General features: G+C 41.9%; 1 protein-coding gene across 1 annotated transcript in view; it reads right to left on the reverse strand.

Annotated features, from left to right (window-relative positions):
• xylt1 (xylosyltransferase I) overlaps positions 1 to 16640 on the reverse strand; it is a 76253-nt gene that overhangs the window by 21024 nt on the left and 38589 nt on the right. The window contains exons 2-7 of the mRNA XM_026170048.2: positions 14150 to 14726; positions 8587 to 8759; positions 8285 to 8487; positions 3220 to 3300; positions 1771 to 1987; positions 1230 to 1406 (exon numbers count right to left, since the gene is read on the reverse strand). Coding sequence (XP_026025833.1) covers positions 1230 to 1406; positions 1771 to 1987; positions 3220 to 3300; positions 8285 to 8487; positions 8587 to 8759; positions 14150 to 14726 — 1428 coding nt within the window. The remainder of the gene's footprint in view (positions 1 to 1229; positions 1407 to 1770; positions 1988 to 3219; positions 3301 to 8284; positions 8488 to 8586; positions 8760 to 14149; positions 14727 to 16640) is intronic.

Genomic DNA, 16640 nt, shown 5'->3' on the forward strand with positions numbered 1-16640 from the left:
CCACACTTGATGTCTTTTAAATGTGCTATATAAATAAAGATGACTTGACTTGACTTGAATAAGAAAAACGCTGCAAAAGCACACAAAACACAACGGAAATAGGAAAAACGAAAACAGAAAAGGGAAAAAAATGATTTCCAAAAGCACAAGGGACGTGTTTCTGGGGAGACAATAACCCGACGGACCAGTTGCAGGAACCAAAATATGTTAGGTAAGTGTGCTTTAATCTCATGATTCATATAATACTGATGGCAGATTTTTAGGTTATTAGTTAGGCTAACACACTTACCTCTCATCTTTTCTTTCTTCACAAAACTGATTGATCCTCCACTTCTTTTAAGTGTCTCCCAGTGCTATTCTTAGCATGTTTTGGTTCCTGCAACTGGTCTGTCAGGTTATTGTCTCCCCAGAAACAATTCCCTCATGCTTTTGGAAACCTGTTTTTTCCTATTTCTTTTTTCGTTTTTCCTATTTATGTTTTCGTTTTTCCTATTTCCGTTTTTGTTTGTTCTATTTCCATTGTGTTTTGCAGCGTTTTTCTCATTGCTGGTGGTTTTTTTTCCTAAGTTGCAGTCCGTTAGAAAAGTTAGCAAAGAACAAATTCTAAATTGTATCTTTAGGCACTTTGTGATTAGCAATCTTATGCAAAAACATAAGACACTACTGTACCTGAAATGCTCACTCGTTAAATCTATGCCATAGATATGTTGTAACTGCACGTCAAGTATGTCATTTTGATGTATGATTTCTGGTTTTAAGCAATCTGCAAACACTTACTTAACCTCTGGAGACATTAGCAAAAAATGTCAGGGCTTCATATTCAGCCTGCAGCTCAGTAAATATATATTTTAAACAGCTATTTAAAAAAATAAAACTGATAGGTGATGGTTTCAATCTTGCATTTTGGCTCTCTACACCATCTGTTCAACTATATGCAAACATGTCTTGTTCAAATGTGATTGGTCCAAAGACTGACCCCGCCTTATTCTTAAGTGATACTGAAAATTAGCTACGATGCAAATAAGGAGACTGCTATGTTAAGCCTTTTATTATTTGTTTTTACCAATGTTTAAACACTGTCTTTAAAAATGAAAAAACAAAGGCCCAGCCTTAAAAAGATTAAACATTTTGTTATTGAGAATCCTTTCTACAAATTACTCCTTTAACAGTTATTGTTGAATGATCACAAAAGAGCTTTTGTTTAAATGTATTTTGTGTATCGTTACTACCTGGAAGCGATGGAAGTCTGCTGGCTTGAAGTCATTAGGAGAGCATCCACACCAGTCCACAATGTGCTTGTACTGACATTTGCATCCCAGTTTACGGTTCCAGTTTGTTATGCGCAGGTTGTTGTCGACCATGCTCTCACAGTGGGCGCTGTTCTCCAGCACAGTGTGAAAGAATGACTGGAAAATGAGAAACAGAAATGAATAGGGAGAGGGAGGGGGAGGCGGAGAGCAAAGACAAAAAGACGAAATTAGAAAATTGTATACCTTTTATTTTTTACACCATCCAATTCACAAGAGGAAATAGAGTAGGAGCAGAGAAAGGAGATTCACAGTAGCTCGTGATAAACATTCAATTTCCCCACAGAGATCATTCAGTTCTCATCTTATTTCTGCTGTCAAATTCTTTTCCAGGCAATGAAACGAGAACAGAATAAACTTTTCTATATATGACACGGTGCAAGTCCAAAGCAGTGTTTACCTGTCAGTCAAAGATTAAGAGACACTCGAACCTGTGAGAGCAGCTTCTGTCAGTGTGTGTTACCTCAGCAGGAAGCAGAGTGTAGGCGTAGAAGCGCTTCATGTTAGTGACCAAATTGTCCTTGGAGTTGATAACATATTCCACGAACAGGCGGTTTAGAAGAAACCAGTCGGACCCACCATCCACAGAGATGCCTTCTGGGATTTTACGGTCACCCAGCCTCCACATGTGGGTGTCGCATTCATAGAACAGACGATCCAAACCTTGCTTACGGATGAACCTAGCAAGCACACGGGAACAACGTTTTGGTAATATCAGTGACTATGTGAGAGCTTGTTGTTGTGAAGTCCTCTTTTCTTTTTTTGAGATATCATTTACATAAAAACAAGCTCAGAAAGGTCAGTTACTGTTGCATCAGCATATTTATATTTTCCTCCAATTTCTTTCTTGTAAACAGATTTTTTTAAAGCTCCGCTCATTTATAGCAAAGAGCAACCGTCTTCCTGTAGGAAGGACACAAAACTTAGAAAGTCTCACTTTCTCTTTAAAAATAAAATCTTAGTATTTAATAAAGTTGGAAAAATTAATAATAATAATGGATTGGATTTATATAGCGCTTTTCAAGGCACTCAAAGTGCTTTACAATTGCACTATTCATTCACTCACTGGTGGAGGCAAGCTACAGTTGTAGCCACAGCTGCCCTGGGGCAGACTGACAGAAGCGAGGCTGCCATATCGCGCCATCGGCCCCTCTGGCCATCACCAGTAGGCGGTAGGGTAAAGTGTCTTGCCCAAGGACACAACGACCAGGACAGGCGACCTTCCGGCGACCTTCTGGTTACAGATGTGCTTCCCAACCCCCTGAGCCACGGTCGCCCAAGAAAGTGCCCCAGGTGAAGACTGTCATAATAGCTCGGCTATAAAGGACTTTATAAATGTGGTGACATCACCCATACACACACACACACTCACCTTCTGAAAGGTGACAGTGGGTGAACTTGTGGCACACAGACACACTCAAATTGTTAATAAAGGGTTAAACGAGGAACAAAACAGCTGCACTCTTATCATACAGCACTGATAAAATACTGACTGCAAACACAAAAAGGTAGTGCTGACTCATGCTGACTCATGCAGGACATATTTTTTCCATGTGCTATGGGGTATTTTTGCCCACAGTGTTTGGTGATGACTGGTTTGCCAGCGGGGTGTGATGTGGCTGAAAGCTAGGGGGGGGGGGGGGGGGGCAGGCAGGGTGGCGTCAGCAGAGACAAACGTTCTGGCAGCCACCTCTCTGGCTCACCCCACCAAGAAGGTTAATTAATGAAGCCACAGATGGGAGCTAATTGTATTATGATTCAGTGACCACACCGTGCTGGCAGGAGCGCGTCGGGCGTGCACATAGGTGCTGTATGTGTGCGAGAGAAACACAGACGGAGCTAGCCAGAGAGTAAGGGAGAGGGTGGGCTGCTGTGGAGAAATTAAAATTACGTTTCAGAATTTGCATCTCACCTTGCATTGTCCCTGCCGTGGGACTTGATGAAGTTCATGTATCTGTATTTAGACAGGAAGGCCACCAGCTGGTCATTGGTCCTGAAACATAACAGATAATGATTTACTTATGACTAGGAACATGTGGTAGCATCCAGCTGGAAACACTGATTTTGAAGCACAAATATCAGTTTTGGAGGAGAATTATGCAAACTATCTTTTAACAAATGAAAAACACATGATAGCACTGACTTCTTTTTGTTTTCACAATTCTGATTACACATCTTGAATTTAACTTTGCAGTAGACATTAAATCAGTGCTCAGGAAATCCTGTATAGATATTTATGGTGTCCTGCACCATAGAAGAAGTAAAGAAGCTTTTGCATTTTATTTCGGAGCAGAGTCATCAAACCTTTTAAATCTTTTAACCCTCACGGAGGTCAGAAGCATCATTGTGGCCATAACCAGTTACAGTACGAGGTCACTGAGTATTTTTATCCCCTCAAAACAAAGCGGTGGCTTTTAATTTGAAAAGATTCTATAGGAAATCTACAAAGTTATGCCCCTGTCCCCCCAGGGCGCCTCTGAAAAGTAAAACTTGTTGGTTTAGGCAGGAGGCATGAAACAGATGCAGAGTAGAGCCAGGGCCTCTGAGTAAGCGATTTTTTTCACTTGTGCCATTTTAATTTCAAGTGAAGAAATAATTCCACATTTTGATATTTTGTTTTATTTCTTTGTTTTATAGACACACAACACTCATTTTCCATATTCTTATATACACAATTGCTCCAGTACAAGAGGAAGTTGAACAAAATTACATCTTTTACAGTTACGGACATAACTGTATTTTTTTTCTTTTGGTTATTAGTTCACAGGTGCTGCAGCTTAAATATGATATATTAAGAGAAACCATTCTGGACCAGACACGGAGGTGACTAATGTGAGTTTTTCTACACATGTGATCGGATTTAAATGCCCTTTCCCATAAATTCAGTCTCATTCTGAAATGCGTCACATTACAAAGGGAAAAACGATCATTTGTGTTTCATGGTAACTTTAAAGGCATGGAAAATGATTGTGATTGTTGTGATTCAGCATGAACACGTAATTCTTTTCTGCTGACTGCTTGCCTCACATAAAAAACATTCAGTATATGTGTTACAGTTCTCTAGTTGGTCACATGGAAAAAAGGGGAAAAAATGTGATTTATGTAATACCAATAACAATTATATTTGATCGACTACACCCACAGTCCCAGTTTAGCAGATCAGCTGTATTATCAAGGTCTTATTTATTGATCATCTCCACACACTTTTAATGACACATAAAATCGCAAAATATGCAATATGCAACTTATTAGGCATTGTTATTTTCACTGGAGAGTCAGAGTTTTCACATCGCAAAGTATTTGTAACTGCAAACTTTACCCTTCAGAAGATTCATGTTAGACAGCATTCCTGTGTCCAGTTCAGCACAATGGTGCTCGAACATTTAAGTGATGTAACAACAATGAAAACACATTTTCAAGCGGAGGGGAATTTTACTGTAATGAGGAAATAGTTGAGGGCTTAAAGTCACATATCAATCAATTAGAAGAAAAGGCCTCAGCTGCTCCCAGGATCAGTCTCTGAGTTCCTTCAAGCTGTTAAAGCTATTTAGGATTATACAAAAGATTGTGCTATCCATGATTTTGATGAATGACTTCATGCTGCTCTTACATTGTAGAGCAGTCTAGTTCCTCATATACAGGCCAGACAGGCTAAAAGCTTTGCTCCACAGGCTATGCCCCAGTCAGTGGTTCTAACATTTCATCTGCGGTGGAGCCTTTCATGATGGCTTGGCTTGCCTTTCTAAAAGATCAGCGAGGCTCAAGGATCAGTGGGGGGAGGGACAAGCGCATATTAATGTCATTTTCTCTTCAAGGAGCAATTTCACAGCCTGGGGGGCTTATCTCAGGAGGTCCTGAGCCATAAACCCTAACTGATGATGTGCTGTACAGACGCATGCAGTCCTCGCCGTCTCAACTCCGCACACACACACAAACAAACGCTTACGCATTGTGTATCTGCTACTGTGACTACAAGTGACAATGCAATGCAAATTCACAGACGAACAAATGCTTGTAGACATGCACACTACACAGGGAATTCATGTCAACCTCCAGATTTGCCACCTGAGTGGTCACCCTGTCCACTGGGTCTAGTTTGCTTACTTTCGGCCCTGTGGCTGCTCTGCACACAGACACACACACACACACACACACACACACACACACACACACACACAGAGCGCTGTTAGTTTTGACCCCACCTGTCACTGAAAAAATATGCACCTTTTAAATAAAAGGGCCAATTAAACTTAATTATTATGCCACTGTATGACAGCTGTGATCATACTGTTATATTTATTATGTGTTGTTTTAAATCCAACATTTTTAATATGCAGCTCAAGAGGGGATGGCTGAATGCAACAGCTGAAACAGTTTGAATGCACGCAGAGTGTCTTTTTACTCTGCATGTTAACAGATAAATTCCTGTAAGTCTGTTGCATTTAATTCACACAAGACTGCATGGATCCTTCATACGTGGATCTGGCCTGTAGAAGCTTACAAAACTTCAGCAAATAAAAGAACTAGATGTTTTCAGCAGGATCTTGAAAGGGTTGGTGTTGTTGTAAATGGGCTAATGTTCTATTTTCTTCTCGCAGCAGGAAATGACACCTATCACCTAATGAGCAATGGTAAAGTATGAGATGCTGCACTTTTTTTTCAGCCGTGGATGACAAAGCGAAAGAGATTAGAAGATATGATGCCTGCAGCCAGTCATTGCCTCACAAAGCTCAGTCTGCTTAAAAGCTGCTGTAAAGTCTATGAAAGAGGCTTTAAAGAAAAGAGGTAAAAAGCAGGGAGAGTGTGTAGATAAAAGCTGGGAAAGGGGACTGTATTCTCTGACAAAGCAAGCGTGTAACTCATCCTCTGGCCTCTCTGGACATGCACACACACACACAGACAGACAGACACACATAGGCAAACACAAACACACATCCACACGGTATATCTCCCCCTGGACACACAGACCCTCTGCTGGTGTGAGGGGCTGTGGGATTGCCTTTGAGAGCCATCCATGCGGCAGGACAGACATTATGAGGGAATTAGAGGGGAAATAATGCTTGTCTCCAGTCCCACTGATAACAACAGCTATAGTCAGAGCAGCACAGGGCAGGGGAGCCCCTGACATTCCTGCCTGCAAAAACACAGTGCGATCAATATGGGAAAAAAATGTGTGACCAAAGTTTTTGCATCTTAAGGAAATTTTAGAGCAGATGGTTGAGTTTTCCTTGGATACATTTAATAGGATCAATTTGTGTAATGGGTTATGGGTTGTGATGAATTAACTCATGTGGCTGTATTGGTTTGCCATTGCACAGGAGGGAGACATCTGCTTATTCCAACATGTTTTTCTGCGCTAGTAACCTAAGTCCATAATGATAATGTAATGCTGATGTGTTTATTCCTAAGGAAGAGCGGCTCTCTTTTCCGGATCTCCTTCCTAAAGAGATGAGAAGGGATTGTCTGGTCATAAAAAAAGAAAAAAAAAAAAACAGCTGAATGGGCTTCACTTTGTTGCTTGAAGACACTTGAGCAGCACTCACTCTCTGACTGGGACCCAGCCGTGCCACTTAAAGGTTTATATTTGCAAGTTTAACTCTGTAGATGGGCACTGCATAGACTTAGTCAAATCCAAGCTGTGGTTACAAATGCACTTACTAAGCAAAGATACAACTCAGTTTACATAATTTTATATCGCATGGATCCAAATCATGCCGTTTCGTCTTGTTTCCTTTCTCTAACTTATTCTTGTTCCTCCGCCACTCCCTGCAATTTCTGCCTCTCGGCTCCTTCTTTCGCTCCATCAATCGTTTCGTCTCCCAACAGATGGGGCTTAAAACCTCCAACGTCAGCCCTTTTCTCAACAACATCACCCTAATGCAAATGAGGAGACAAAAGATGGGAAGAAAACAGCACGCACACTCGCAAATACCTTTAATCATGCATTGACAGACACACAGAGAGCCTAACACACACAACTGCGTACAGGCAGGTGCTGAGACACACCGAACTATCCAGACGGCAAGACAGAAAGTCAGGCTTGCACAAAGTGGTGCAGAAACATAGACGCGCACGAAAAGGCAAACGCACATGGACAGCATGTCAGCAGCATTCATCGATATGGTGAAACTGACTAACTCAACAAGACTGAACCCACCCATGAACAAAATCCACATTTGTTTCAGCGTCTTGGCTCCAGCTGTAGAGACATCACACCCAGCTTCCTTTCACCCACTGGCCATTACAGCTTGTCTAAATTCAACTGGTGGACATCTGGCTGTGCAGAAAAGATAACTCGCTCCTTAATAGGAGGATTTTAATTGGCTGCTGCAGAGCTACATCAAAAACCCAGCAGACCCTCAACTCCCAGAAGGACTATAAACTCACATTAAAAAAAACTTAAAAGTCATGAAATTTCTCTTCCAGTAGGCTACTTCCCTGACTTCACTTCTAGTTCACAGAGACTTTGTAGCTTTTAATTACATTTTGCAGCTTCTTAAGTGGGAGGTTTTTGAGTAAAAAGATGACTTTTAGACTATACAGTGCACAACAGGCCTGGAGAGTCACTAGGCACTGACCCTTGGCAATTAAACTGCAATCAGTTCACCGCTGAAGCAGGCACTTGGAAGATGTGGAAGGTGTGAATGAATGCTGTCGGAGAAAGTAGAGGTTCGGCTCCATTGATTTGTTTGCTTTGGAGTGACTCTGTATTTAAAGCTCACAGTTAACCACAAGAGCTCAGACTACTGTGTATTGAATTTCTTCCATATTGGCTGTGAACTACTACTGTGGTGCATGGCTTCCTAAAGAGAAAACCAAGCGCACAGATTTCTGACCTTCAGTGGATGCTTGCACCTTTTGCAGTTTTCCTTGCAGGACAATTCTTTACGGAGTCACTAGGAGTAACTACTTTTCCTTCAAACATCTCACATCTTTCTTTATTGAGGTGCCTTAATTATTAGGTCCTCTGCTGTTACCTTATGGGGTAGTCGGCAGCACTGAGATTGATAAAGAAATCCCAGCTCCAGTCTCTCATGGCCAGCAGGTCAGCCATACTGCGAAGATACATGGTCAGCAAACTGGCTCCACCCCAGATGGTGGCCATGCGCCATGGAGTCACCCTCACATTGGGATACTGGGTAGCCAAGGTCTGTACCTGCCTGTGCAGGTAGTTAGAGCGCTGAAACAAAGAGATTGATCAAACATGGACTAACGGTACACATACATTTTAGAAGCTTCACTTATTGGAAATGAAAGAAAATGGCCATCTGCGCCTTACCTGGTCGACATGTATGTAGTAGTAGTGAGAGGCGTGGTAGATGGCTTTGAAGAGACGTTGGAATTGGCGAGAGGCTCGTCCATGAACCACCAGTACGAACGCTATTCTCACTGGTTTTGATGGAAAGCTCTCAGCCGAGTCCTCATCCCACTGGATATTCACGTTGGCTTTACCTATGCATGTAAAAAGACACCATGTCTTCACGTTCCTATAAATCTGTTGCACTTTTAATTCACACAAGACTGCATGGATCCTTCATCAGTGATATATTCGTGGGTTGTTTACATGTTTAATTACTAAATCAAATCTGTTATTTCATGGAAGCTGTGAGAGGCCGTGCAAACAGTGTATCAGTCAGTACACGATGGGGAGCACCTGTACGTATCTTCAGAGGATGAAGAAATGCAAAGCATAATGATTATAAATAGTAATGATAATTAAATGTCATTCTCTTATTAAACAATTCAAGCAAATAGCTATATAACAAGGTTGCTAAGCAACACAGCGAGTACAAGTTTCTGTAATGATTAGCATATTCAAAATAATTAAACGGCTATGTCACAAGTGAATGCTCACTGAGTAACGGTTTTCCTGATAGAGAAAGACTGTTTTTTCTTGTAAATATGAAGATATACAGTAAGAGTAAGAAGAAAACACTGACCGAGTTATAGCTTTCTTGTACATATGCATATTTTAGACAGTTTTAGCCATAACCCTCTGAGGTTTGTGTTCTTATTAGACATGAGCAATAACACTTCACCTAACTCTAACCTTTAAATGTAGAACAAAAGGCATTTATTTAGTTAGTTTTTGAAAATAAAAAGTTTTTGATTGCCAGGAAAAATGATCACAGGGCTAAAATCACACATTTTGATACCACTAGGTTAGGATTAGAGTCAAAATATGCACATCTACAAGAAAGCTAGGTCAGATCTGTGGTACTGACAAGTGAGTGAAAAAAGAACAGAAATGTTAGAAAGCTAATTCAGCCACACAACAAAAGGACCACAAAGCCATTCATCCATTTATTATGTAATTAAATTGGAACTATGACAGTTTTCAGCCAGACAATAACCACTCTAACGACTATCCTCCCCTTGACAGGAATCCTACGAGCGAATCCACTGGGATTTTCGGGTTTTCAGGGTGGAGCATCGTTTGACAATATGCCACCATTCCTCTAAAGCGAAACTCCCAAAAGATGAATGGGATTTTGCACAAATGACAACAATAAGCGTGCAAACAAACACAGCCCTGCTTGTGGCCAGCCAGGCCACTTTCAAACAGAACAATTCCAGCAATCTCTGGAAAGTCGTTGTTAACCTCACATAGCTCCACTGTGTGGTTTCTTACTGCCTTTAACCACTAAAAAAAAAACACTTTAAAAAATTGTCTTTTTAAAAAAAACAAACCTTCCTTCAAGCTGTTCTACACTGTCAAGCCCCCCAACATTTACACACATTGTTTGTTTTGAATCTTCAGTTATTACAGCAAATGCATACACGCAGCTTTCGAGACATGTTTGTTCACAGAACGTGTCTTAAGGAGATTAATGACTATAATTTGGGACTTCAGTTCCCAAGAGCCTGTATTTGCTATAGAAGCAGAGGAAGCTGAGGGAATACTGGGGGTTGTTCTTTCCCCTGGGGTAAGGTTTTCCTAAAAAAAAGAAAAAGAAAAAGCCCATCCTGGCTCCTGCCTGCATCTGGCTATGAGGTCCTTTAATTACTGTGTCTGACATGTATACTCTTTAGAAACAGGGTTAAGAAGTCCCTCTTTTCCAGCTAATCTTATTCATTCAAATTTAAGGCCAGGTGTCCAATATGGCTGTGTTTAAGGGTTGACAACAAGGGTCAAGGTAATGATATGCTCCCTTAGCTCCAATTGGCCATGGCTCCTGTCATTCACTCACACATCTTTCTTGCTGCTGTTTCTCTCTGTCTCCGTGCGTGCGTGCGTTTGTGTGTGTGTGTGTGTGTGTGTGTGTGTGTGTGTGTGTGTGTGTGTGTGTGTGTGTGTGTGTGTGAGTGACTGCTCAGGGGAAAATCTGCTGTGGGCCGTATCAGATTGAACAGTAATTGGTGGCCAGCTAAGAAGGTTCACTGGTTTGCTTTGCACACGGATAATTGGCCAGTCGCTTCACAAAGCACTTTGAGAGTGTGTGCCATGCTAGCTAGCTGAACTAATGAGCATGGCTGTGTGTGTGTGTGTGTGTGTGTGTGTGTGTGTGTGTGTGTGTGTGTGTGTGTGTGTGTGTGTGTGTGCTTAAATTTTGCTGTCAGACTTGTCAAACGTGTGCTTATCCGCAGAAGAGCTTCACGTGTCGAGTTTTTAAAAATCACACTATGTACCTGCAGCCACCACAGCGCTCGCTGTAAAGAAAGGAAGAAAAAAAAAAGAAGAAAACAGAAGGCCTCCTCTTCAACTCATCACTCTTCATCATCTTTTCCTTCACCATCAATCTTTTAAACTGCCCTTCCCTCATCTGCTATCACCCCACTCTCTTCCTCCATCATCTCGTATAACTTTGGAGTTCTTACCCACCCCTTCTTAACTGCTCATATGAGGACTTATAACAAGAGCCGAGCTATATCCCAAAGGGATTGTACCAAATTGCATTTAAAAATGTCTCAGGGATAGTGCCAGCTGCTTGAAACAAGCCACAAAGCAAGGTTTGTGGATATAAACCACACTGACGGATTTTATTTATATAAATACATTAAGTATTTTCCCTTTTCCCTCGGGAACTGGACCACGTTTGATATGTTTACTCAGGTTATTTTTAAAAATAACTAATTTATATTCAAATTCTGACAAATCCTCTCCAAATTAATATGTACACACGCACACAAACACACATAAAGGTTCTGTTACACACAGTGCAGCTCTGGCACTTACAGGATTCATTTGGAGCTCATTCACATTACAGAGCTTTCCCTTCAAAAACATTCATTATAGCATGTTTAAGTATGGAATCGTTCTCACTACAAAGCCATTATGATATCACTCGATTGTTATGATGCATCAGCTGCCAGTTGCTTTCCCTGCTGGAGCAATGTAGCCGGGTAACATCATTATTAGAAAAAGTTTACACACGGGAAGCTAAGAGAGTGAACACATTCCTCCTGTATTCAATGATGCAAATAAAGAACTGACACAATTGCTAATTTAGCAAAGGCCTCAAGGACAGAATGCACATTAAATCAAATTGGACAATTTTGGGCTAACGAGATTAGGACTCGAATTGTGAATAACACATTGGCAGGCAGCAGGCTGGCAGACAGAGAGAAAGAAAAGTGATTTAATTTTGTCGTCGTATTGTCACAGCCCTGCCACCAGGGGAAAGCCCTTTTCAATATCTATGTCTCTTTTGCTCAAACTATCAGTTTGAGTGAGATGGTGAGCTGCTGTGTGCGATGACACAAGCTCAGGCGGAGGCACATTCACCTGCTCCTGGGACGGGACATGCACAAAAGTAGCTACAGTTAGATACGTGCCTCTTCAAGTTATAAAACATGAACGAGGGCTGGGAAGGTGCCTGACAGACAAGGTATTGAATAGCTTTCTCCTCCTCCCCTGCTGTCCATGCTGTATTCAGTCCACTCCCATGCGGGCACATGTGATGGTGTGTATGTGATGTTCACTTAAACATGGCCGCTGATGCGTGGTGCTCACTGAAGGCTGCAGCCGCAACAGATTTTGTTTACAGAATCTACAACCAGACTGCAGATGTCTATAAACTCTTAGGAAAAATTGTGTGTGTGTCTGTGTGTGTGTGCAAAACCAAGGGGAACCTATGTTTTGTGGCCAGCTTGAAAAAACAAATGAAAATGGAAAACCAATTTGAATCAAATACAGGCAGCATCTCAATTTCCTCAAACAAATTTACTTACACAGACATCAGCAAAAAGGACAGCTCTTGCTTTTGATGAGAAATTGCAATTACAAGAGCAGGAACTATTTGACCATCCATGTCTGTCAGACTACACCCTTTATACCAAGCTTTGTTGGTATATTTTAAAATAATAAAAAAGTAAAGTCTGTTTGCTAGACAAATCAGCTAGGGCTGTGCGATATGACCAAAATCTCATATCCCGATATAAAACATCTATCGTCCGATAACGATATAAATCACAAAAATGTAACATTTTCTGTAAATTCTGTGAATCTCAGGTATGTGAAGTGTTTCCAGCTGGGCATAGTGTATCTGGAGTCGAGTGTTTTACCAATGCATTAAACTACACATTTCTAGACATAAGTTGTAACAGCCGCCGTTTTCTTTGTGAGTATTTATTACATGGCGTGCTGCGGGGAAAAGCCTGTTCTAACGTTTGACTCTAAGGTCTATTTTTTAGCACCTGACGGCTCTTTTTTCATTCTCATCCGTAAATAATCTGCTCTTTCACGTGATTCAGTTTATTTTGAAAAGTCTCAACAGGATCTTGAGCTTTATTGTGAAAGGCTTACGTGGAAAATAAACAAGCGGACACGTGATGGTTTTACCGTCGTTGTTGCTAACGACAATACATAAAAACAGGCGCTTGTCCGTCTGTAGTGTGGTTATATTAAATATAAGAGAAGGAGAGAACTTTAGGAAATGAATATAGCCACTACAGTGACCATCAAAACGATGAAAAAATATTGCCGTAAACAGTTTATTTTGCAACAGCACGAAACAAACGATAGCGTAAAATGAAACGATAGACGTTTTTATATCGTCATCCGATATATATCGTTATATCGAACAGCCCTAAAATCAGCTCAAACTCGATCACTTATCTGACTTTGAATTTATTTGAGTAGTCCTTAAATTTGAGATTTAGAAATACTCAAAGAATAAGAGCAGTTCCCACTCACCATCTAATACATTTCTATATGTCATAGAGCTGTTTGATTTGATTGGTTCTGGTGTATTTTACAGTATGATGGCGAGAATAAATGTCCTTTAAAGTAAATCAGATTTTTTTTTTGTTTACTTAAACCTAAAGCAGTTTTAATATAAAAGTATACATCCCAGGTAAATAATTAAACTGCGAGGTGTTGAACATCCTGGAAACCCATTTTTTTCATTCAGACTACTTACTGCAATAAATTGGGTTATCTACAAAGTGATAAATGTCCCTGATTATTTTATATCTGAGATTTCCTGATTTCTTTTATTGTCCTCGTGTTTATAACTGATATTAAGTTGGTTGGATTGACTGGGGGCTTGAGTTTAGCAACAATTACAATACATATGTGTTGTGGGGTTGTTTGCTTATGCTGCCAGTCAGTCAAATCCACACAGAACTCTTGAAAGAGACTAGTTACATTTTTGAGTGTCACAGTCTCAATAACTTCTTGATATGTACCTATTTCAAGGTCATGATTAGTGTATATTTAGTCATAAAAATGAAATGTTAAAAAAGAAGTATTTCAGATCTGGAAAGCAGCTTTTTAAGAGCTCCAAACAGATATAGTGGAAAAAGGGGACGTTTGACAGTTGTGACTGTGCCAGCTTGGCATGACTCCCCTTTCACTAAAATCAAACAATCAGTTCTTTCAATCAAAATGAAAAACTTACCCTCAATTGGGCAGTAGCGAGTGACCTTCTCAGGCATTAACTGCCCCTCCTTGTGTCTGCAGTACACCTCAGCGATCTGCTGCCGACACTCCTTGCTTTTGGCTCGAGACAGAGCTGAAATGGCTTCCTTTCCACTGATCTCACACTTAGGTGGCTGGTCGTAGGTCACCTCCAGAGTTGCTGCAGTTGCTTGCTTCCTGTGGGGATGCTGATGTCTGTGCTGTGACTGGGTCTGCTGCGCTTGCGAGGCATGGTAGCGCTGCTGCGGTCCTCCACCAACTGGATAAGAGGCGTTGTTGCCAACTGCCAGTGGCTGGTGGCCTAATGGCAGAACCTCATTTGAGCTGCGGCCCAGACCGGGGGAGCTGTCCCGCCAGGCCTGCTGCTGGGCGTGGGCCTTCTCCTGCAGATGCTCCCGCTGCTGCTTACTGCTGATGGCCCCTGCAGGCTGTCGGTGCGGCTGTGAGCGTGCACCAAAGTTACTATTGTCTATATTTTCAAAGTCTTTGGGCACAGAGTTCTCATTGTTGCTGTCGACTCTACTTTTCTCTTTTGGGCGGTGGGAGTAATATCCATCCTGGACATAGATAGGAAGGAGAAAGACAAGGGAAGCAACGGGTAAGGAGGAGGGAGGGGGGATAAGAAGAAGAAAAGGGGGACATAAACAAGGAAAACAAGATCAGAATTGAGTGAAAACAGCGCATATCAAGTGTTGGATTAACAATCAATGTGGCATGTAAGAGTGGGCAGCACTGCATTGAACCGTGAGGCATGAAATGAAGTAGCAAGGTATTATGTGTGAGGGCTACAAGGTGCAACCTAACTGGAGGTGAAGCAGGGCCGAGGGCGCTGCTGCTCTGTGCCATCATCAGATTAGTCCCGGTTTCAATTAAATTCTCCCTCAAATGGGCCCAGCACTCCGTAAACAGATTACCAAGTAGGGATAAAGAGCCAAAATATGACTGTCAGTTTGTGTATGTGTGTGCGCACATGTGTACAGTTTTTTCACTGGAGCCACATGAGAATCCCAAGAAATTGTAGCGTCGTGGCATCTGACTGGAAAAGCTGAACTTGTCTACATTTACCAAATAGTGTTTGCACATGTCTGAACGTACAATTTCAGTATCTTTCTAGTAGAATAGCCTGAAAGCGAAAAGAGGGGCACAGCAGAAAGAGGAAAAAGGGTAATGACTGATAGTGGGGAGTGCAAGGAAGGAGCGCTGACACCAGGCATGAGTTCTTCTCCCGGGAAGAGCCGGCGCGTTCCAGTGAAATGTGCTGTGATGCTTCAAATGAAAAACTAAGAAAGCTGCCTGCCTGCCACGCCACTGTCATCCCCCTTGCTAGGCACACAAGAGAGGGGGGAAAAAAGCGAGGGGGAAAGAAATGACAATAGCAGCCGTGAAAATATAAAGCTCAGAACAGCAGAGATCCCAGATGTGTTTCTCCATTTACAGACACAGAAAAGAGAAAAGATTGCTGGGGAGGTGGAGGGTGGGGTGGGCGCAATAAGATGTATGTGAGACAGAAAAGAAGGAGGTGAAGTGAGAGAAGCAAGCGAGAAGCCATTGTGAGCCGGCGGCTCGGCATGGAAATGTCTTTCCGGCCCTAAAGCAAGGCCCGTTATCAGCCCATCAACCTTCTCTCTCTGTAAACACCTTGTACAAGCGCAATTACAGAGGTGGCTGGATGACACACTTTCACACTCAGAGAGTCAGAAGGAGGGCTGATATTATACAGGTGAGACAAAAAACAAAAACCTGGGTGAAAACAAGGCGAAGACAACGTGCTTATCATCAGCTCCTTTTAAGCTTCTTCCTTGGCAGAGATTTGATTCTAACAACACTGAATTGAAGCTTTCTGCCTCTCCTCTCCTGAAATCTTTGCCTCTTCCCCCTGTCCTGCCCTTCACACTTCTCTTCACACATCCCGATTCCACACTTCTGCTCTGCTCCGTTCACCTCTCATCCCTTCTGCTCCACATATCGGTCCACTTCTCTCATCATCTGTTCCCCATTTCACGTCTCTCACACCTCCTTTACTACCACTCTCTTGCTTCCCTGTTATTATTCTCAACTTCATCCCCGCTCCTTCCGGTAACCTCGCCCATTCTCCTCTCCTCCTTGTCTTTCTCTACCTCCTTCGCCCTGCCAGTTTAAACAGAACATGTTTGTCTGAATGGCAGAACCTGCTAATCCTGCGTGTAACAGCTGCTTAGGCCAGTGATCACCTAAAAAGAAATCCTTACTTGCAGAGTTTCAAAGGGAATGCTTTAGAAGGCTAATCCATGCAGTGCAAGTCACTGGCTGTTTGCAGAGGTAGAATGAGTATGTGTGCACTCATGATTATGGGAGACTGGGCAAGCTTCTTGTGATTAAAAAAAAGAAATGTAGACTTGAGTGTGCAAGCAAAGTGGAGGCAGCATATGTTTGCCCTGGGGATACTCCCACTCTGACTCCTACAGTGAAAGACATGAGAAGATGAGGGACAC

This window comes from Astatotilapia calliptera, chromosome 6 (assembly GCF_964374335.1).
Source record: "Astatotilapia calliptera chromosome 6, fAstCal68.1, whole genome shotgun sequence".
Lineage (NCBI taxonomy): Eukaryota > Metazoa > Chordata > Actinopteri > Cichliformes > Cichlidae > Astatotilapia > Astatotilapia calliptera.